The following is a 24,238-nucleotide window of genomic DNA, read 5'->3' on the forward strand; positions in this document are numbered from 1 at the left end:
CCACTGTTACATTTTCTGTTGTAAAAAACATCTTGAGTAAGGGGGGAGTGTAGATAAATTATAGAATTAGGATTTGTTATTAATGAAAAAAATTAAAAGTGTTCGTTGGCTGTCACTGGGTAGCATTTGCGATCGCTACACAAAAATAGCAATGTAAATTGCCCCCAAGAACGGTCAGAGACGTAAGACAACCAGAGGATATAATATATAAGAAATACAGGGCATATGGTGGAAAAAGGATAGATTTTTGAAACAGGAGAATGTAACTGTCAGTGTCGTAAGGCAATGCACACAAGAAAAAGGTGTCGATAAAAAAGCTAACTTTGGATGAGGTCGGCTAAGCTCTTTTTACTGTCTGTTTCAGCCCTCGACACTCAAGCCATCTCTTTAACTGAACATTTCTATGTTCTTCCACATCTTTACCAGTGAATTTGGCACCAGGGACATCATTTTCGGACAGAACTGGTAGGTTTAACTCAGTAAACATCTCATTAGTACACTATTTCCATTCATTTACTATTGGGGACAAACGGGAGGTTGACTCACCTAGCCACAATTGCGAGCGTCATGAATATAAATGAGCAAAAGTGACGTGTCGCTTGCGGTACGCCATTATGATTAATTAATTAAAATGCATTTTGAAAAAAAATAATGGCGTATTTACAAATGACACCAGTAGAGAGCGCTACTGTTTAGTTCACTGAATATGTATCAAAGTTGTCCTTCTTACCACAACTAGCCCATCTTTACTTCCGTCAACACTAGACCACCATATCAAATGTTTATTTTTAGTGGTGCAAACATAACTACTAGTCCGTGATAAATGATAAGCTCATCATGTCTAGCATGTTGTTCCGATTCGGTGTCATTCTCACTGCGGACTCGCCGAACATCCAGCTCTTCATTTTGGGCTCGCGCGATGAAATGGGACACTGGGATCCGAACAAAGCGGTACCAATGAGAGCGTGTCGGACCTCGGTTTCGACCCAGGAGCCGTGTCTGTGGCTCGGCGACGTGCGGCTGCGGGAGCCCTTTAAAGACACGCTGTGGTTCAAATTCATCCGGAGAACGGACGGCGATTATATTTGGGAAGGTACACGACGATGCAAATTAGCTACACAACTAGTTCCAAAATTAAAATATATAAAAAGATTATTTAATTAAATGTACCCACAAAAATGAACACTTGACATGATATAATGCCACCCTTTAACCACACGATGGAAGCAAAGTTCTGACATCGAATTATGAGTAGCGATCAATGGGTTTAGTTCGTAAATTTTTATCAATGGTAGTTTGCTTTTTGTATTATTCCCAAGCTTGAGGGGAAAAACGCCTTTATCATGTCAAACTCAGCGGAAAGAAAGTTGATTGGTAAATTTTTTGGGGGGATAATCTTTTTTTTCTCATTTATAATAGTGCAGAAAACGCAAATAAAAGCTAGTATTTCCAGGAACTAGCCTGACAAGGGGGCAGACATTTCATCCATGCCGGTAATATTTCATCCAATCAAATATAAGTATCCACGTCATTAATACCCTTTATCACATGCACCTTTATTGAGTATATAATTTGTTTGTGCGTGGGTATAACTGACATTGCAAAATGCCTGCGCCAGTAAACTGTGTCGTTTTTCGTTTTCTCATTATCAGAAGTGTAAAAAAAAATTACGATTTAAATACTTCGAGTTTTTACCTGAAGGCAGTGGTGTTACCAGGATGCCAGGTGTGGGTGGGTATTAGTCTTACGTGGGGGGGGGGGGGGGGGGGGGGGGGGGCTACAATGCTCAAGTAGGTTGAAATCCAGCTTAGGGCTGCTGCACCTTAAAAAAACATGTTTTGTTTCCTCCTTGAGGTAACTGTTGTTGTGATTTGCTCTAAACAAATAAAAGTTGATTTGATTTTATTTGACTTAGAACACATCCATAACTGAACAGTATGGGCATGCAGGTGACTTTTTTTTTTTTAGGTAACCTATTGTGGTTCCTCGGTTTTATTATTATTATTATAGTTATTCTTTGTTCCCCAGACCCTTGGAGCTCAATTTGACCCCCCTTAGAATGGTTCAAAATGCACCAAAATCGGCAGGCAGGTCAAGACAGGTGCAATCTTTGATACCGTGTAAAGACAATTTCCAAATTCACTATGTAGCGCCCCGTAGCAGTCATTCTTTGTCCCGCCAATGCTTTGAGCCCTACTTTGACCCCCTCAGAATGCTTCAAAACTCACCAAACTCAACAGCCAGGTGAACACTGGTGAAAACTCTAATAAAATGTAAATTTAAAAAAAATCAAAATATGCGTAAATTTGTGTAGCGCCCCCAGGAACAAAACCAACTTTTTTTTTTAAGGTGAAAGAGGAGGTAACAATGCAAAGGTTAAAACCTAGAACACATCCGTACTATATGAATGGGATACCATACGCGGTGCCCAGACTGCCGTTAGTACTAAATCCAGTTTTCTTTGGGTGGGCAGAGCGTGTCCGTGGGTGGGCACTTCCCACCCCTGCCCTGATAACGCCCCTGGGTATCCACATAATTAATACCTTTTATCACATGCACCTTTATCGAGTATATTATTTGTATGTGCGCGGGTATAACTGACATTACACAATGCCTGCGCCAGTAAACTGTGTCCTTTTTCGTTTTCTCATTATCAGAAGTGTAAAAAAAAATTACGATTTGCGTACTTAAATACTTCAAGTTTTTACCGGAAGGTAATTAATGGCAGGTGTTGTCTTTCCCTTTAAAGGGATCCACAGATAGAGGGGCGTGTAGTTCTTAAAAGATAAACGTTATTAAGAGTTAAAATAATTTGATATTGATGTTTTTGTACAATTTGTAAAATGAACTAGTAGGTCACCATTGTTGTTGGCATTGCAGGGTGGTGACATTACATGGTTAAGCTGCCGGGCTTCCAGAGTATGACTCTAGTGACATAAACATGTCATCTGTTTAACCTTTTATATTTCACAAAAAGAGCTGCAAAAGCAAAATGAACAGGAAAGACAGGGTGAGACGAGACGAGAGTAGGGAAAAAAAGTGTTCTGCCAAAATGTGCCACACCGGCGGAACGTGCTACAAGAGGCGAATTTGACATCCAAAGTTCCACCGTGCGCTTTCAGCTTGTTTTGTTTAGATGCATACAGACAGAACAGATGCCTTAAGAAAATACTTAAATGTTGTAATATCAAATAAAGGTGGTTTAAATATGCTACGTGACCAATGTGGTCAACGGATCAACAATCTGCTTGAAAACATGTCATCTGTTCAACCCTTTCAATTTGAACCCGAGAGGAACATTAATGAGCATGACAGCACTGTCGATATTTCATAGAACAAGCAGCAAAAGCAAAATGAACAGGAAAGATGGGGTGAGACGAGAAGAGAGTAGGAAAAAAAACTGTTCTGCTAAAATGTGCCACACCGGCGAAGCGTGCTACAAAAGGCGAATTTGACACCCAAATTACCACTGTGCGCTTTCAGCTTGTTTTGTTTAGATGCATACAGACAGAACATACTAAAGATGCCTTAAGAAAATACTTAAATGTTGTAATATCAAATGAAGGTGGTTTTAATATGCTACGTGACTAATGTGGTCAACCGATCAACAATCTGCTTTAAAGCTACCACAAGAAAACTCTATGCTTAAAAGAGCTTATGAGAGGGAAACACATGCAAAAAGTATTTTGAGGCAATGAAAAGGTAATAAAAGACGCACTAAAAACACAAATAGTCAGTACTCGCCACTTCTAACCGATGTGGGCATGTGTTGGACGCAGGGGTCGCGTTAACCGGATATTTTCCGTCGTTGACCGGTTTTTTAAAACGGTGAAAAAACTGAAAAAACTGAAGTCCGTCCGTCATTTTGACAGGTTGCAATTCACACCCCAGACCACAGGGTGGCGAGTTAGCATATTAATTAGCTATTGTCTCTCTTAATGCATGACGTTGCTGGCTCTTCTGTCAGAATATTGTAGCATCACCGGGGTTTGGCGGCGGCACCGTGATTGACACATCAACGCGAGGTTCTTATTGGTGCACCCGGTGTGCCAGCGCGTCATCCAATTGATGGACAAGATTGCCGCCTGTGTATAGACCCCAATCACATGACGTCACAACTCCGCCCCCCTGACTGGAGCCGCCATATTGTGTGTCAGCTCGTCATGTTTACACATTACCGCTACGTACATGCCTTCTATTACGGTGTGTTTTTCTGCTCGTTAATATTAATAATCAAAATGGTGAAGGCGTGTGTGGTGGTTGGTTGCTGTAACAGAGAAGATAGACGGAGAGACTTAAAGTTCTACCGTTTTCTGAGAGACCCGAAGAGGAGAGCGAGATGGACTGCTGTAATTGGTCAAGAAATCTGGGCACCAAATGATCACCACAGACTATGTAGTAGTCATTTTATATCTGGTAAGATGCATTTAATATATATTTAGAAGATTTTGGGCTGACAACCACAATTAAGATCATTGTGTGACGTTGGTGATTGGGGTCTATATCGTTGCCCCTTTTTCTTTGGAGGAGTTGTTGGCGGTAAACAGAGTAAAAAGGGAGAAAAATACCACGACTTCCGTGTCTAATTTTTCGCCGCCAAGCAAGCGTTACAATATTAATTAAAAATGAATGAAAACTAAATACTATTGAATATGTCATCATTATCATTTTAAAAATTTAAGTGACGGGTAGAAATAGACTATGACCGGATTTTTATGACCCTGTCAGTCAAAATGACAGACAACGAAAATGTCTAGCGCAATCTCTGGTTGGACGTCTCACCGCGTAGAAGGAATTGGAGTAACTCGGTAGTGTTCGTCTAGTGGCAGTGACAATCACCCCGAGCCTCCATTGCACGCATAAAACATGGCGCCCTCCGTAGGTCAAAACATGTACTAAATATTATAGATTTTTTAATCAATGGCAATATTTTTTGTGTTTCTAATAACATATTTTAGTAAAAAGAGAACAATTGTGGCTTATTAGAGCCTATAAGTCTTAAAGTCCGAGGTTTAACATACAGTTCTATACACATTCAAGTCAAACAAACATTAATATTCTATTTCAGTTTGAGAGCAGTAAATTGTGCATTCGAAACATCAAATCAAACTAATCTTGTTTCATATCGTCCAAATTACAAGGCAGAAAATTACCTAGGGTAGACGTAACCGCCAATTCTCTCAAAATTACTTCTTGCAAAATCTGCATAATCACTAATTTAGCAAACTATCACTATTCTTGTGACTTCATTCTGTATAAATAACCTCAGTAACATGTCATTATCTATAGGCAATGGCCCTCACCATGACAGAACATGCTGCTATGATGAGCAGAACGTTGTAGACGGTGTTTACTGCCACCCTATCTGCCATTGGATCGAGGAGACGGGCCACACGGATGAGATGAAACATACCACCAACTTCTACTTCAGTGTGGCTGGTCAGAATGCAATGCACTTCTCCAGGTGAGACAATCTTGATCATGCTTACAGTTTTAAATTCAACTTAACAGCTTTTCCAAGCCTTGCTCTTCCATCCAAACACCAGGTCAGGTAAAACATCTCCGCTTCTTTAACCTCCGGGTGAAAACTTTAATACACATTCTTCAGTTATTGTTTGGAGACTTCCAGCACATTAACAATCGAAACAGCCCAACCGACATCGCGAGTTCTAACATCATATTCCTCATCAGCGAAATCCTCGCGAGCCCATTGAAACAGTTTTACATTTCAGGGAAAAAGATGGCTCCCAAGTTACTAGGCAACCAGTGCTCACTACAGCAACCCAAATCCCATCGTTTAATTTATCTGGATTATATCCCCAGTAAAGCCACAAAAAGTTTTCCTGTATGGCCGAATATATAACATAAAAACGAGTGCCGGGAGGAGGATTTAATGGCCCTTGAATGATGCAAGGGTAGTTGTAACACCATTTTTTTCTTACTTTTTAATGCTAATTGCTGCTGGGTGTAGTGTACTAATGTAAGACCAGTTGCAATGTTTTCATGAAATGAAAAAAAAAAAATTCTATAAGTCCTAAAACGACAGTCTCAGTTGGCCTCTTTAGCTTCTTACAGACTTCCTCAGTTTGAGACTTGCTCTTTTCAATTTTGTTGTAATAGCTTGCTGTCAAAAGGGTAACACAAAATCGTCCATGGCTGATTCTAATCTCCTCGCCCTTGTAAGAAGTTGCCCCACACGGAAAAGACCAAAAATATGTCAAAAATAAATAAATAAATAAAATAAAACTGGCTCTCTTCTCTCACAAGAAAAACATCCAGGACAACAAGTTTGTGATATGGATTTATGAGTTAGGTAGGCTAATATCTTACCCCATTTACAGTGGTATGAAAAAGGATCTTTTGGAATTTTTCACTTTTCTGCATAAAATCAACATCAAATGTGATCTGATCTTTGTCAAAATCACACAGATTAAAAAACAGTGTAGTTACTGTTGTATGCAAAACAATGACAGAACTGAAAAAAATAAGTGAGTGAACCATCACATTAATATTTTGTGCCCCCCCCCCCCCCCCCACCCTTTTTGGCAGCAATAACTTTCAACCAGACGCTTCCACTAGCTAAAGATCAGTCTGGCACATCGATCAGGACTAATTTTGGCCCATTCTTCTCTACAAAATTGCTGTAGTTCAGTCAGATTCCTGGGATGTCTGGAATAAATCACTGTCTTTAGGTTTTGCCACAGCATCTCACTGGGGTTCAAGTCTGGACTTTGACTCGGCCACTCCAGAACGTGTATTTTGTACTTCTGAAACTATTCTGAAGCTGATTTACTTCTGTGTTTTAAATCATTTTCTTGTTGCAGCATCCATCCTCTTTTTACCTTCAACTGTCAGACAGACGGCCTCAGGTTTTCCTGCAAAACATCCTGATAAACGTTTGAATTCATTCTTCCATTAATGATTGCAAGTTTTCCAGGCCCTGAGGCAGCAAAACAGCCCCAAATCATGATGCTCCTTCCATCATGCTTCACGGTGGGGATGTTGGGAGTGTTGACGTTGGTGAGCTGTTCCATTTTTCCTCCACACATGACGTTGTGTGTTGCTCCCAAACAATTCAACTTTGGTGATATCAGTCCACAAAATATTTTGCCAAAATCTCTGTGGAGTGTCCAAGTGCCTTTTTGCAAACATTAAACAAGCAACAATGGTTTTTTTTTAGACAGCAGTGGCTTTTTCCGTGTAGTCCTCCCAAGAACACCATTCTTGGCCATAGATTTACATATAGTTGATGTGTGCATAGAGATATTGGACTGTGCCAGGGATTTCTGTAAGTCTTTAGCAGACACTCTAAGATTCTTTTTTTACCTCTCTTGGTATTCTGCGCTGAACTCTTGGTGTCATCTTTGGTGGACGGCCACTCCTTGGGAGAGAAGCAACAGTGCCCAACTCTCTCCATTTGTAGACAACTTCTCTGACTGTCGATTGATGAAAATCCAGACTTTTAGAGATGTTTTTTTATCCTTTCCCAGCTTTATACAAATCAACAATCCTTGATCGCAGGTCTTCAGACAGCTCTTTTGACCAAGCCATGATGCATATCAGACAATGCTTTTCATCAAGGTATTTCTTACCAGGTGTGTGTTTTATAGTGGACAGGGCAACTTTAAACCACTCATCAGTGATTGGGTACACATCTGACTTAAAATGTTTGGTAAAAATTGGTTTCAATTGCTCTTTAAGTCTCCTTTACGCAGAGGGTTCACTTACTTATTTTTCCCCCGTCTGTCATTGTTTACATGCTATCCTCATTAAAATATGAAAACCTTTAAATGTTTGGGTGGTTTTAGTTAAAGCAGATATTGTATTTTCATCTGTGTGATTTTGACAAAGATCAGATCACATCTGATGGTCATTTTATGCAGAAATGTGAGAAATTCCAAAAGGTTCAGATACTTTTTCATACCACTGTATGAAAAAAAAAATCTTTAAGTCCTAAAAGGACACTCTCAGTTGGCCTCTTTAGCTTCTTAGAGCCTTCTTCAGTTTGAGCCTTGCTCTTTTCAATTTTGTTGTAATAGCTCGCTGTCAAAAGGGTAACACAAGATCGTCCACGGGTGATTATAATCTCCTCGCCAAGAGGTTCCCCCACACTGAAAAGACTCAAAACATGTTTAAAAAAAAAAAAAAGAGAGAAAAATAAAAAAACGCTCTCTTCTCGTACAAGAAGAACACCCAGGAAAACAAGTTTGTGATATGGATTTATGAGTTAGGTAGGCTAATATCTCACCCTATGTACAATATCACCTACCCTGATCGTTTACAATCTTCAGTTGCAAAAACAGACCGACTTCTTTGTACTTAAAAAACGTTTTGTTTCTCGAAATGACACTACATAGGGTTTGCTGTTTCAGCCCATGAGCCTCAAGTGTCTTTTTACATTAACTTGGATGAGAACACAGTCCAGGCTGATACCGTTAGCTTTTAATATGCGTCTGAGGACCTCTCAAAGCTTATGTCAAGGACCCGTGTGTTCCGAGTTCAGAGATACGCTCTGCACCCTTGTAGCTTGCCGAATAATAGCTTTTCCAATTACTTGCTCAGACCCCACATTTGGGTAGCACCTTGTATCATACACGCTCACCTCAGCAGTAACTCACCGGGTTGAGTTCAGGCTAGGATTTCATCCTTCATGCTAATAATCAGGGAGCAGGTGGCCTCAGGGTGGTACAGTCATTATTCAGATTTTTATTATGATTTATTACAGTCGAAATGAAGGAAGAGATCCTGACATTGTGTCACCTTTACTTTTATCTACAATTAGCGTTAAATAGCGGCTAATATAATCGTGAACTGGCTGGTAGCTTCTGTTAAACTGTGCCGAAAATATTACATATTTGCTCCTCCTGAAGTAAACTTTTGGTTGGTTAACAGCAGTGTTGTTTACGTCAACGATGACGACACGGAAATATTTCGTCAACAAGCACTTTTTTCATGACGATGACGAAATGATAACGAGCTAAAACAGTGTTTTGGGAGACTAAAACAATAGACGCATGCCAGTTTTCTTCTGACGAGACGAGAAAGAGACGAAAATGCACAATAGTTTCCCGTCACATGTTCACGTGTGACATTTTATGTGTAGTGAAGGGAATAGGTACCGTTCTCACACACACCATATAATTGTTTGCATTAGTCTAACACATTCATCTAACTATAGTTTAGGCAAACTTCACTCTGTACCCTTGAACACAGTAAAGTAAATCACCTTAACGGTGCTCATGAGGGGAAAAGGAAAAATGGTACCGATTCTCGTAGGCACCATCTAACTGTTTGCATTACTCGAACACACGTAATATAATTAATCAGGGAATAGTATCATTTCTCATATTTACTGTAGGACTGCACTACTCTAACACACCTAATGTAAAATAAATAGCACACCATAGTTTAAAGAAGCAGAATAGATACACAACGCCATCTTATCACAGAAGCCCAACGTGTGCGTCACGAGCAAGATTGACGCACCAACTCTGGCAATCAGTTCTCCCGACAATGAACAAGGACAAACACCAGCGCGCTTTGTCCTAAAACAAGTAGCGCCAGCCCGGATAACAAAGTTGATAGCGGGCGCTTGGGACGTCAAGACCAGCGTCGGTCGCTGTGGCAACCACGTCCCATCCACGCACGAACTTAAACCGCCCAAAGCCGGCCACAGAGGGAAGGTCCCAAAAGCAACGCCCGGACACACCTTCGGCCCGGCCTCCTACACCATGGACTTAAAAAACACTGGACACTGAGATAAGACTGAATTTTGCTGCTCAGACACATTTTCTATGTAGCCTTGCTTTGGATTCAGCATTGGTCCCTCCGTCATCTGTTTTTGCCTTGTTTTTGACCATTGTCGACGAATAAATTGTCAACCTGTTTTTGGTGAGTCTTCTTTAAACTTTTGAAACATGGAGTCAGTACAAAGGGTTAAAATAAGAAGAGAACGCGCGGAGTTTTGCTTCCTCCCGGTTTGGCTCGCGGGGGCGGTAAACAGCGGAGCACCATTTCGTCCGGCTGTCGCCGCTCCCACTTGCGTCTTGGCCGGGGGAACTAAATTCCAACAGTAGCTAGCCTGCATTGTTGCAGTGTCTGGTTGTGTCACTCGTGACTTGCTGCCCCCCCCCTTCCCGACAGGTACCGCACCGCTTTGTAGTTACGATATAGCGTGCTCAAAAATCAAAACATTTAAAAGCGAGACTGAAATTGATGCCAGTTCTAAATAAATGTAACGTCAATAGATTTTTGAGAGCCTTCCAAATTGTATTTAAGACCTTTTATGGGATTTTAGGATAATGTTAGATATTTTAAGGCCTTTAAATCAAAATATTGGATTTAAGACTTTTAAAGACTTTTTAAGACCCTGCCGATACCCTGGTTAAGTTGACAATCACACCTTGTTTTTGTGGTTCAATCAAAAATGATGTAGTAGATTGTACTTCATATGGAGCCCTAAAATTTGAAACGGTTGCAGTTCTATTTGTTCCTTGGTGTGCACCAAATAGTTGACAAATGCGAATTCTAGCCATGATCGTCAATTTTACTTGTGTCGCTCAGTGTGCAGCATGCTTAAATTATCTGTTTGTGACCATGTTGAATCTCTTCCTACACACCACAGTGCTGCCCGGCAAGTTGCGCTATGAAGTAATAAACTCTAAATTCGGATTGAAACCCATAAAAAAAAAATGATGTCTTAATCTAACGGGGATAAGCTGTTATCTTGGATAGCCAGTTTCCAAATCAAACCTTGACTGCATCCCCGTTTGTCCCTCCCAGGGTGCTCCCAAGGCTTTGGCTGGGCAGCTGTCCTAGACTGCTAGAACATGTGACTATCAAGATGAAGCACGACCTTGGAATCAGTGCAGTAATGAACTTCCAGACAGTGGGGGATGTAATGAACAACTCCCACGGCTGCAGGGAGAACTTTGACGAAGCGATGACGCCAGACACCATGATGCATTTGTACAACCGCTGTGGCCTCGTGTACGTTTGGATCCCAACGCCTGACATGAGCACTGAGGGTAAGTGGGGGGCATGAAGTACTCCTTGAAGTAAAAACAACTTGTATCATAGTTATAACAAAGTTATTCCATGATACTTGGGAATTTTCTTCTTGGCGACAGGTCGCATTAGGATGCTACCACAGGCTGTATTCCTGCTTCACGGTCTCCTAGAGAATGGTCACTCCGTGTACGTCCACTGTAACGCCGGCGTGGGCCGCTCGACGGCTGCCGTGTGCGGCCTGCTCATGTACGTGTTGGGCTGGAGCCTCAGGAAAGTGCAGTATGTTGTGACCGCCACTAGGCCTGCTGTTTACATCGACGAGGAAGCTTTGGTGCGAGCTCATGAAGACTTTATTCTCAAGTTTGGCCGGCTGCGACCATCCATTTCTTACGCAGAATCATGAAAGTGGATCAATCAGCGTCAGTTACGTTTTTCAAAATGGATGTACATAAACGATGGACATAAAATTCAAGCTTTAGAACAACTTTAGTGATGCACAACCACCAATAGATGGCAGTGATGCTCTATTTCAATAGAAATCAGCAAAGTTAGGGTTTCTGGGTGAAACGGCTGCATTTTATGAAACCTACCTATATTCTTTACTTTGTTTCTAAAGAACAGTAAACAGTAGATTTAAACTTTTTTTTCCTGGTGAAAGAACAGTCTTTTTTTTCATTTGGTAGCGTCGTTATTAGGGTTGGGCATTGGGCATCGATGGGATCCGGGACTAACACTTCGATCTTCCAGGAACCGTTCAAATTTCTCAACCAGTTTTCTTAACAAAAACTGTTTCTGATTTTATACTGTACCCACTGCTAATCAGGACTGGGTTTTACAAGTTGATTTTTTTGTTTGTTTGTTTGTTTGTTTGATATTCTGCACCAGGTTAGCCCATTAGTGGGAGCTCAATAACATGTAAAAATGCCTGCGCATAAGACACTCTAAAACAAAGGCAAAGGAATATATTGCGGAAAACACAGACATGACTGAAAAAGCAGTTTCTGCTCTTGCACTCCTCTTTAAAAGGAACTGCTGTACTTTAAGCCAAAACAAATGTTGTGTTTGATAGAACAACATGTCTATATGCTGCCATAGCAGATTCATGGCGCATTAAGCCCCCGAACTATTTTTAATTTGTCCGTTTTACCATGAAAACCCCCATTTACGGATGTCGCGAAACTGCTTTTGTTTTAACCCAGCTATAAAACTAAGGTAATTAATTATATTTATTATTCAAAATGTCTGTCATTTTTAGCTTAGAATCATTAATTGATGTCTAATATTTCATTAAAAAAAAAAGCCTTTAAAAAAATTATTCACTCGCATATTTTTATTTACTTTTAAACAAATGACGTCACAATGAAAAAAATGGCGTCTGTAAAAAAAGTCACAGATATCTACCTCATAACTATCGCTTAATTGTAGTTTTTTGATACTGTCGCATTTTCTCTGATATGTTAGATGATAAATAATCGATCCAAACAAAGAAAATTTGGAAAAAAAAAAAAAAAAAGTTAAAAAAACGGGGTAAATATATGAAAAAGAAAATCTCAACCACTCCTTGATGTCTGCGATTTCTGCATCGCGACCCTTGTTATATTGCCATGTTTCAAACATTAAATCCCCCAAAATCCAGCTGTGGGCATTCACAACTATGTCTTGACACTCAGTGATACTTGCTACATGGAGATTTTGGATCGAAACAAGGTAAGTACGCGATAATATCTTGTTAAAGTCATGGCGTCTGTAATTCTGCTCTCGCGTGCGCTTGCCTCCAGATAGGGTTTTGCTGTTTGAAAAACATTAAAAAAAAAAAAAAAATGCCCTCCTGTTCAAAATTTTTCTTCCCCCAGAAAATTGAGATGTCAAGCTTTCCAATGATGTATCACACGTGCATATTGGACATTTGTCAAATTTGGCCAAATTGGGGCTCTTAAAGCGGAACTTCAAGTCACCTGAGTGCTTTCCACCATATGTAAATGTTTTCTCCGTGAGCTTTTGAAAAATAAACATCCTTGTGATAGTGCACTCCTGTGGAAAGAAACTTCATCATATTCAAGTTCAAAGACTGATATTTGCACACAAGTTAAAAATAGCACTGTGAGAAATTCATAGTTAATTGAAAGTTCATATAATTCAAAAGTAATTTTTTGAAAGTAAGCAATTTTTTTTACCCTGCCTATTAAGAAACTCTGAATCGAGAATCGTTTGGAACCGGAATCGGAACCGTTCAAATTCAAACGATGCCCAACCCTAGTCGTTATATACGTAAAAGTCAATACAGTGGTACCTCTACTTGCAAAATTAATTGGTTCTAGAAGTAGTTTCGTAACCTAAAAATTCTGTAAGTAGACGCGTTTTCCATGTAAATGACCTAATTCGTTCCAAGCCACCCAAAATTCACACATTAATCTTTCATAATGCATAAAATTTAGTTGTGCATAATGTAAAAAACCAAGAATATAGAACAAAAGTTAACATACTCATCTAAAGCTGTCAGAACACGAGGAGTGAATGAAGAGGACCCTGGGATACACACATACAGTAGAGGTCCCTCTTAGCCAATTGGATGCCAGGAATGCTAGGCAATAGCCAATGGCAGAGCAGCAATGTTACGTTATGTAAACTCTGGGAGCTGCGAGTACCAGCCATAGTATTTTGCCTTTCTTGTTCTGAAATGTCTTTCGTAACTAGAGGCAAAATTTTCCTGTTGAGGCGTGCCTTAACTTGAAAATTCTGTATGTAAAGATGTTCGTAACTAGAGGTTTCACTGTACACTGTGGGTCTTGATCATTCAGCGTGCTCTAAAATGGATGACAATTGAGAGTTGGCTGCTCTGAAAATGGCTGGCAATGAATGAGTGTAACATTTCTTTCTTAATACATTGCTGAAAATGTGAAAAGACCTAAATCTACAGTATGTAGCAGTCGATTGTGGAGCTGTCTTTTTCACCGTTTTAGTTTTCCACAGTTCCGCGCTGTTGCATTGCATTCTAATTCCCCAATGAAGGTCCAGGTACCAAATAGGCAATCCACAACTAGCCACTACATTAAGAAATACCCTCGGGGAACACTTTCACTTGACATTTTGAAAAAGCCAGTCCTCCGTTGACATCATTAACAACCATGAATGACGGAACAGGAGGCAGGCAAAGCTTCGCTCTTGCAAAATCATAATTTTCAATTATAGATTTCCCTCCTCAAAAAACTGAGCTCCTTGCCAAGCACAACAAAGTATTCAAAAAGTACCTTCCTAAGAGATTGGGGAAAGAGTTTTGGCCCAGATTGCTTACTAAGCTTGATAACATTTGATTGTTACAGTATTCTGTCGCGTCTTCCTTGCCAAAGAATGTGAATGCACACTGTCCGTATTAGAATATTCTTTGTATTACTTTCTGAACTTCGCGCAAGGAATCATACTGAGCCGCTCTTCATTACTTTTTCATCTACTGTAGGCAGGAGGTGAATGGGTTAGTGCTTTGAGTCACACATGGCTCAAAATACTGACATACATGTACTTGCATGAGAAATGAATGAATGCTATTTTTATGTGAAGATGAGTCACAGTGGCTGCTTGGAGAAAGACTACATCTAGAAACATTTTAATGAATACAGTGACCCGTTTTGGACATTTAAAGACATAAATGATTTATTTGAGCCTTTATAGTCATAATGTAGTTATTAATCGAGGAATTCATCAGAACAATGGGTCCGATCTTTTGCAGAGCTTTAGGGCACTGACCAAAGTCATATAAAAAATAATTGAAGCAATTACAAATGCACTTTCTCTGGAGTTCTGAGACAGCGACTGTGTTTTTTCCCTGTGGAATTTAAATCCAGGAAAGGGAAAATGTATCAAAATTCTTTCAGTCCGTCCAAAATGTTGGACGACTATCGCTGTTAATGGCAGCCAATGAGTGAATGTAAAGCTACAATACATTTTTTTTTCATGCAGTTCTGTCTACACCAGAAAAATCAAATGTGCAGCCTACGGGCTGGAAGCTGACCGTCAGGGGATACAATCAGGCTCGCAGGGTTGTTTTGTCAGATATATTGTCAGGCATATTATAGTTCATTATTACTATACACACAAAATCACATGCTTTTATTTTGACACTGGCACGGTAAAACCGTGAATTTGTGCAAAGACTTCACTATCAGTTCACGGGACACGGGGCTCGGGGCCGATCTGTAGGGGGCCTGTTGTCAAAAATTTATATTAAAATATTTTCAAAACCAAAGCTGCTTGCGATCTAAAACCAAAACAGAGACCTCCCTTAGGCATATATGAGTCTCCATGAGCAGCAACATCAAAAAATTCTAAATTGTTCCCTAATAAATTCCAGATAATTTTTTTATACAAGTATAACAAAACTTAAAATTGCTATAGAATTTTCAAATTTTACGCTAGATGCACAAAAATCACCGAATGCAGAGATAATCACCTATAATTTCAGGATCAATAGCACTATGTTACATATAAGTTTTTGCTCAAAATAGCAACTTTTTTTTTTTTTTTTTTTTTAATTTAGTGCAAGTTTTCAACAGCTAATAAATCACTCAATTTTCACATCAGAAACTTAATACTTGAGGAAAACATGCAGAATCGTCTTAATTTTACTCAACAAAAGCAAAATTTGCATTTTTTATAAACAATCAAAACTTATTTAGGTTGAAGACCACCACTGTGTAGAGATACAAAATCCAACATGGCGGCCGTCATAAAACAAAGAGCTTTTTAAGTAGAAAGTTCTTGCAAATAAATGCTTAAATCGTGGAATTTATATAGATATGAATGTAAAACAGTCTAGATTCTTGGTTAAAAGCAAAAAAACGGGCAGTTATCGTTAATTTTACAGAAATATTTCAAGCCAAAGGCGTGGCGCAAAGTCTGAGGGAGTTGTCTTGTCAACTGATGGTGGAGTCTATGCTTCGTGATTGTTTGATCGGAGTGCAAGCACTACTGTGCTTGGTTCACTTTCGTGTCTGCAGTTGCATTCATTCATTCGTCCCCTCCCAGTCAAAATGGATTGAACGCCTAGCACCGTCTATGGCAGACATTGAGTTAACAAGACAAAACCTCCCAAAACCAAGTGGAAGTGACACTAAACCAACAGCAGGTAACCTGGAAATGCCCTAAAGTCAACAGGAAGCAGCCCGGAAATGCCTAAAAAATCAACAGGATATGATACAGAATTTTCATGAAGTGACCCAGAAGTATATTAAAATTACATGGAAGTGACAGAAAATCAGGGGGGAAAGCAGTGCACCACCAACACTGTGTATAACATGGATAGGGTGCTGCTGACTTTGACCCGGAATGTTTTGAGTCGGTGGGCCGAATACTTTGAAGACCTCCTCAACTCCACCGACACGCCTTCCCATGAGGAAGCAGAGTCTAGGGCAAGGGTGGGCAAACTATTCCACAAAGGGCAGCAGTGGGTGCGGGTTTTTGTTGCAACCCATTAAGAGGACACCTTTTCACCAATCTGCTGTTTTACACGTGCAATCAGTCGATTGCAGTCAGGTGCTTCTCATTTCTGCTGAAACCTCATTGGTAAAACTATCTGCACTGGGTCAGTTGGAACAAAGCCCAGGACCACTGAGGCCCTTGGAGACCGGTTTGCCCACCCCTGGCCTAGGGACTCCGAGGTGGGTCCTCTGATCTCTGGGGTTGAAGTCAATGAGGTGGTTAAAAAGCTACTCGGTGGCAAGGCCCCAGGGGTGGATGACATCCGGCCGGAGTTTCTAAAGGCCCTGGGTGTTGTGGGGTTGTCTTGGTTGACACACCTCTGTAACATCGCGTGGACATCGGGGACAGTGCCTCTGGATTGGCAGACTGGGGTGGTGGTCCCTCTCTTTAAAAAAAGGGACCAGAGTGTGTGTTCCAATTATAGGAGGATGACACTCCTCAGCCTCCCTGGGAAGGTCTACTTAGGGGAACTGGAGAGGAGAGTCCGTCGGGGAGTCGAATCTCAGATTCAGGAGGAGCAATGTGGTTTTCGTCTGGGTCGCGGAACAGTGGATCAGCTCTATACTCTCAGCAGAGTTCTCGGGGGGTCATGGGAGTTTGCCCAACCAGTCTACGTGTGTTTTGTGGACTTGGAGAAGGCGTTCAACCGTGTCCCCCAGGGAGTCCTGTGGGGGGGTGTTCCGGGAGTATGGGGTATCGGAATCCCTGATACGGGGGGTCTGGTCCTTGTATGACCGGTGTCAGAGTTTGGTTCGTGTAGCTAGTTGTAAATCGAATCCGTTACCAGAGAGGGTTGGACTCTGCCAAGGCTGCCCTATGTCAATGGTTCTGTTCATAACTTTTATGGACAGAATATCTTGGCGCAGCCGTGGCGTTGAGGGGGTCCGGTTTGGTGGCATCTCTGCTTTTTGCAGATGATGTAGAGTTGTTGGCTTCATCAAGCCGTGACCTTCAACTCTCACTGAAACGGTTCGCAGCCGAGCGGGAAGCAGTCGGGATGAGAATCAGCACCTCCAAATCCAAGACCATGGTCCCCAGTCGAGAAAAGGTGGAATGCCCTCTCTGGGTCAGGGATGAGGTCCTTCCACAAGTGGAGGAGTTCAAGTATCTCGGGGTGTTGTTCACAAGTGGAACGGGAGATTGACAGGCGGATCGGTGCCACGTCTGCAGTGATGCAGACTCTGCACCGGTCCATCGTTATGAGGAGGGAACTGAGCTGAAATGTGAAGCTCTCTGTTTACCGGTCGATTTACGTTCCTACCCTCACCCATGCGAAGATCGCGGATACAAGCGGCTGAAATGCGTTTCCTCCGTAGGGTGTCTGGGCTCTCCCTTAGAGATAAGGTAAGAAGCTCGGTCATCCAGGAGGGGCTCGGAGTAGAGCCGCTGCTCCTTTGCAGCAAGAGGAGCCAGATGAGGTGGCTTGGGCATCTGCCTCCCTGGTGAGGTGTTCTAGGCACGTCCCACTGGGAGGAGGCCGCAGGGCCGCCCCAGGACACGCTGGGGAGACTGTCCCCCGGCTGGCTTGGAACGCCTTGGGATCCTCCAAGAAGAGCTGGATGAAGTGGCTGGGGAGAGGGAAGTCTGGGCTTCCCTGCTGAAGCTGCTGCCTCTGCAACCCGATCTCGGATAAGCGGGAGAAAATGTACAGTATGTGTGACACAAAATTAACTAATTGCCTGCCATTGAGAATGGTATAAGTCCTATTCACTTATACGCGCAGGACTGGCTGTGAATGCTCATCTTCCAGTGTGATTGACAGCGCTCGAGGTCCAATTCATTTTGACTGGAATTGGCGAATGAACGTTCATTCGTAAATGTGGCCCGCATACCAAAATGAGTTTGAAACTGCTGCTCTATTGTTAAAGTTACTGTGTGGTCAATATTGTTAAAGTTACTGTGTGGTCAATGTAAAAACAGCTAATTTATCGAGTTGATCTGGTTCTCCTATCACCGTCAATGGCAGCCAAGTTCATATTTGAGTGTAATTACTGCTCAGCCACACAACCAAGAATGCCACTATTTTTTCTGTATCCGTTTCTTTTCATGTTGCTAAATAATCCCTCAGACGATGTGAAATTGCAGGAAGAAATCCTACCTCTTAGGTAAGTTCATATGAGGGTGTCTGTCTGTCTTTCTGCCTGCAAGCAAAGTCAAAAGTCATCGCCGGATACTTTCGTAAGCGCACCGACTGAACCAAACAAATGATATAGTTTGCACTGAGAGACTGAAGAAAGCAGGGCTGCTTCAAGTGGCTGTGACGAATATAAATCATTTGTGCCGGTGTGTATGTGCGACTTGATGAACAACCGAGCTGGTTTAAAAAATAAATAATTTTAAAGTTGCACTACTCTGTGATGAATGAGTGTGCCGACATTTGGCATGTTTGTGCCAATTAGATCTCATGTGGGCCGGACTAGTTTATTATTGGCCAAATAAGTTAACTCACTGGCTGCCAATGACGGCGCTCGACGTCCAATTCACTGGGAAGGGGGAATAAACCCCTCCCAGTCAAAATTTATTGGACGTCGAGCACCGTCAAAGGCATTGGAAGATGAGCATTCACAGTCAGTCCTTCCAGTACGAGTGAAATGAACATCTATCGTTGTCAATCACAGGAATTACGCTAATTTTGCATCACTTCCATGTAATTTTAAGATACTTACAGGTAACTTTTGGATTATTTCCTCTTGACGTGGAGTGAAGTTTGGTGGTGGCAAAATCATGGTCTGGGGTTACATCCAGTATGGGGGTGTGCGAGAGATCTGCAGGGTGGAAGGCAACATAAATAATCGGAAATATCAACAAATTTTAGCTGCCTCTTACATTCCTAACCATAAAAAGGGACAAATTCTGCTGCAGGATGGTGCTCCATCGCATACTTCAATCTCTACCTCAAAGTTCCTCAAGGCAACGAAGATAAAGCTCCTCCAGGGCTGGCCAGCCCAGTCACCAGACATGGGTAGGATGAAAGAGGAAGCATGGAAGACGAAAGCCAAGAATGTTGATGAACTCTGGGAGGCATGCAAGACTGCTTTCTTTGATGTTCCTGATGACTTTATCAATAAATTGTATGAATCCTTGCCGAACCGCATGAATGCAGTCCTTCAAGCCCATGGAAGTCATACAAAATATTACATTTGGATCTCACAGCACCACTACTTAATTCGCTTATGTTATGTAACATATTTTTGTATTTGAAGTACAATTTTTGTTCAATTTTCACACTACTTTCTGTAGGCGACAAAACTTTTGTCTTGCCAAAATTGGACCTTTTTGCCTTCATTAAATGACAAATCTTTTTCCAGTGAAACAAATATATTTTTGTACATTCAACATCATTTGGGAGGGTCTTAGCTTTCATATGAGCCATTTCTGACACCAATTGTATAATTTAAAGTCAGGCTATTAGCAATTGTTTCTACAAAATGGATAAGCGACAAGACTTTTGTCAGGGACTGTAGTTTGAAAAGTACGGTAGTTTTGGCTCAGACTTTAAAACTTTAATTACATTGTTTTTTTTTTTTTGAATGAAATTCCTAAAAAACAAGCCTCACTGGCTATTTGAACCTGAATGCCTCATTTGCATTTGCAGTCATTGTGAAGGTAATTTGAGGCGGTGTCACGATGGTATTCAATTACATGCAGCCTTTGTCTCAGGGCACTGTAATAATGACCACACTAATATATGCAGTCGCTCTGTGTCTTCTGCAGACTGTGCACAATATGAAAACTGTTTACTGCCGCGCGTAAACACATCCTAATAATTCCCTTATCATTGGCTTTTGACTTTACTCGGAGTGCTTCTTTTTATGTTGTGTCTTTTTTTTTTAAACCAGAGACACTCTTGCCTTTCCATTATGCATTTGTTTTTTTTCCACATGCATTATACCACACACTTAATTTCAGTATATATCACTTTGAAATTCAGACCTTAGTCTTTTAAAGAAAGACATTATGCAGTTTTGAACATTTTGAGTAGTAAATACTTCTAATTTAGAGTTAAGATTCAACATCGTCAACACTGTTTTTAATCATTTTTTTAAACTATTGCGCTAAATGTTCAAATAATTCATCACCTGACTGTTTATCTGCTTGACATGTCCTTTACGTTTTCATTCTCAGTCATCTCAGCTCACATATAGTGTAGCTTAGTCCACATGAATAAAACATTTTGCAGATTGTTCGTATAGCCAAAAATAGATCTAAAAATCCTTGCCAGATGACAAGAACATTTGTACTTAAAATTCACGTTTCAGGGATTGGGTGGTTGTGCGTCTGGATATATTAGAAGCTTTGTCTGGCGATATTCGCCGAGGGATGTGACTGGAAATGTTGTGAACGTGATGTAAGGAATGATCCAAGTGCAGGGTTGGGCAGTGGCGCCTCCAGAAACTTTTCATAGGGGTTGCCAGATGGGGCCACTTAAAATCTTGGGGTGGCACACCAAAACTAAAAGCCATAATTTCAGTTTTCATTATATTAATGCAGTAAAAAGGTCAGGGGAAAACTATAACAACAAGTTAAGGACACGGCTACTGATATACTTTGGTGTATTGTGTAATATTTGATGTTACTAATGATTTAATGTGCGTAGTCCATAACTGTCCAGTCAACATTTTGAGTTCCCTACAATTCTGTTTTATTGTGTCATGTATATATTAGGCATAAAGTGTACATTTACCAAAAGAAAATAATTACTCGTGCTGGCAGGTACAAATAAAAGCAAGTACAGAAGCAATCATATCTTAACTGGGTATTTCCTAACATAATGTTAATGTGACACAAAAATAATTATTACTGAATGAACAAAACATAAAAAGTACTTCCCAACAGGGATACGATATACTGACTAACGGGGTGGCCAGTGGGGTGGCCAAAAAATTTATAGGGGTGGCCGTGGCCACCCCTGGCCACCCCCTGGTGGCGCCATTGGGGTTGGGGGTGGCATAACAAAACCACAATAATCAACCAACTAACCAAGAAAAGTGACATTTAGCCACTTTTAAAATGTCACTTTGATATGATCATACAGTACCTGACAAAAAGTCATGTCGCTTGCAAACACATGGACCTGAAGTGTCCCTCTAATATATTTGTAATCAATATTTTCTCACAAAAAAAATGGATAATTTTAATCCCAACAGGTTTTGGAATAACATTTCGGTGCCAAACAAAACTGTTGAAAAGTGTTCTGATGTTTACAGCTAGGTAAAGCCCATTGAGTAAATTTTTGCAAAGACATAAGTCTTGTTGCCTTGTCAAATGATGCACACAATCCCAGATTAGAGCTTCACCTATTACCAATAATGGATCAATTAACTCTCAGGTGTGTATAAAAAGAACCCCAGTGCACTAGACTGCCACATGAACTGCAACCTGACCTCTGACAAGATGCCTAAGGCTACGTCTACACTAGGACTGATAATGGCCTTAAACGTGTAATAAGCCGCCTACGCGCCGCCTAATATGGACTGCTGTCTCCGTACAACATTCGGATACTCGGGAAGGGAAGGGACGTCATGCAATGACTGTTCTTAGTGCGGCATGACAGCATCATAAACAATGAAGGTGGACGATCACGACGTGGCATTCCTGCTCTTTTCCACACATTTTTCTTGAACCTTCAAACTACGTCTCAATAATATGCTTAAATTCATTGCCCATTTGTGGTCATCTTCGCAGATGAGGTGAAAATGAACGTTTTTTACAGAGCTCGTCTCCCGAGTTGTCTCTGATCAGCCAGCTGCTGGGCTGGGCTGGCCCCTCCCAACTCAATGCCGACCGAACATGATTACTGTATATAAAATTGCGTGGAGGAAAATTAAACCCCGAAAAGTGACCTGCGTGGTACCCCCAGTCAAAGAGGCGCACGATCAGTTTTTTTCCCCAGACATTTCTGCCTGTCAAAACTGTTGCCACTTCCAGGATCGCAACTTTTATGCACAAGCAGTCCTCGTTGCGGCTTCAAGGAAATATACGCAGCGCCACACCATATGCTTCTATTTGTTATTTTCCAACTGGTGAGAGCGCAACTGAGCATCGATTGTAACATCCCAAGTAAGAATGTCAGGCTTTCGTTGTTTTATAAAGATTTATTTCAACCACAACACGGCGCTTGCTCGTGTAGCAGAGCGTGCTCTCCCTTCCACTCTCGCTCCTGTGTGATGCGTTTAATTGCGATCACGAAAAAAACTGTGATCACAAAATAATGACAGTCTAGAAGAAGGTGTAGTAATTGCAAAATTTGCCGCGGGCTAGGAGTGAGTTTCCGTTTCAGAGATAAACCGCGCGGGCGATGACGTAACACATGAGGCTTCTCCTTTTTACGCATGCGTAGTTTGCCCAAATGCAGGCGTACCTTGCAGAAGCGGGGAGGCCCTTAAACGCACCTTAAACAGTGTGGACAGGTATAAAAATAGTTGGCAAAATACCCTGGAGAAAATTATCTGTCCTAGTGTAGACATAGCCTAAGATTCCTCCTGAGACCAAAGTGTTAATTATCAAGAGCCTGAAGACCAGATCCACTGCAGATGTGGCAGACACTTTCAATGTGTCTCAGCGTCAGGTACAGAGGATTAAAAAAAGATATGAACAGACAGGAGACGTTTTTGTCAAGCCCAGGTCAGGCAGACCCTGCAAGATACTGTAACTGCTCGGGAGACCGGTTGTTGGCTGGAAAATCCAAAGCCTGGTCACTTGAAGTCCCTGTGTCAACCAGTTTGTCGAATTCTGTCTAGAAATGGCCTCCATGGTCGAATCAGTGCCCAGAAACCAGCATTAAACAAAAGACAATTAAAAAACTGTGGCATTTGCCAAGGCCCACAGCCTGTCAAAATGATGGATGCTGGAAAAGGGGCAAAAGGTGGATCTTTCAAATATTGCAGGAGACCTACTGGGGCCCGCATGGATCCGAGATTCACTCAGAAAACAGTGGAGTTTGTTGGTGGCAAAATCATGGTCTGGGGTTACATCCAGTATGGCAGTGTACGAGAGATCTGCAGGGTGGAAGGCAACATAAATAGTCTGAAATATCAACAAATCTTAGCTGCCTCTTACATTCCTAACCCTAAAAAGGGACAAATTCTGCATCGCATGCTTCAATCTCTACCTCAAAGTTCCTCAAGGCAAAGAAGATCAAGATCCACCAGGATTGGCCAGCCCAGTCACCAGACATGAACATCATTGAGCATGTCTGGGGTAGGATGAAAGAGGAAGCATGGAAGACGAAACCCAAGAATGTTGATGAACTCTGTGATGATGTTCCTGTTGACTTCATCAATAAATTGTATGAATCTTTGCCGAACCGCATGGATGCAGTCCTTCAAGCCCATGGAAGTCATACAAAATGTTAAATTTGGATCTCACAGCACCACTACTTAATTTGCTTATGTTATATAACATGTTTTTGTATTTGAAGTACATTTTTTGTTCAATTTTCATACTACTTTCTGTAGACGACAAAACTTTTTGTCTTGCCAAAATTTGACCTTTATGTCTTCATTAAATGATAAATCTTTTTCCAGCGAAACAAATATATTTTTGTACATCAAACATCATTTGGGAGGGTCTTAGCTTTCATATGAGCCATTTCTGAAACTAATTGAATAATTAAAAGGTTATTAGCAATTGTTTCTACAAAATGGATAAGCGACAAGACTTTTGTAAGGGACTGTATGTTCTGTTCAAATCAAATAAAAAATCGATTTCACAGCCAAGCAAAACAATCAGCAATTCCTACTATAATGTCAGAATA

At 41.1% G+C, this 24,238-nt stretch overlaps 1 protein-coding gene across 2 annotated transcripts; it reads left to right on the forward strand.

The window, feature by feature from the left end:
* The first annotated feature begins 756 nt into the window (after window positions 1-756).
* On the forward strand, window positions 757-13,024 carry epm2a (EPM2A glucan phosphatase, laforin). 2 transcript variants are annotated; one of them, XM_057823163.1, is made up of 4 exons: window positions 757-1,093; window positions 5,290-5,464; window positions 10,783-11,027; window positions 11,130-13,024. In XM_057823163.1, exons 1-4 carry the CDS (start codon window positions 838-840, stop codon window positions 11,411-11,413), a joined length of 960 nt encoding a protein of 319 aa, XP_057679146.1. In that variant the 5' UTR covers window positions 757-837; the 3' UTR covers window positions 11,414-13,024. The 2 variants fall into 2 exon arrangements, with proteins under 2 accessions (XP_057679146.1, XP_057679145.1); XM_057823162.1 differs by lacking the exon at window positions 757-1,093 and adding an exon at window positions 3,848-4,416.
* The last annotated feature ends 11,214 nt before the right edge of the window (window positions 13,025-24,238 follow it).

Source organism: Corythoichthys intestinalis, chromosome 19, assembly GCF_030265065.1.
Source record: "Corythoichthys intestinalis isolate RoL2023-P3 chromosome 19, ASM3026506v1, whole genome shotgun sequence".
In the NCBI taxonomy this organism is placed as follows: domain Eukaryota; kingdom Metazoa; phylum Chordata; class Actinopteri; order Syngnathiformes; family Syngnathidae; genus Corythoichthys; species Corythoichthys intestinalis.

Bases quoted from the DNA above. Each gene is read 5' to 3' on its own strand.
- epm2a (XM_057823162.1), top strand. From the start codon at position 4,107: ATGACGTCACAACTCCGCCCCCCTGACTGGAGCCGCCATATTGTGTGT. The intron at 5,465-10,782 runs GTGAGACAATCT...TGTCCCTCCCAG, and splicing joins AATGCAATGCACTTCTCCAG to GGTGCTCCCAAGGCTTTGGC. The intron at 11,028-11,129 runs GTAAGTGGGGGG...TCTTGGCGACAG, and splicing joins GCCTGACATGAGCACTGAGG to GTCGCATTAGGATGCTACCA.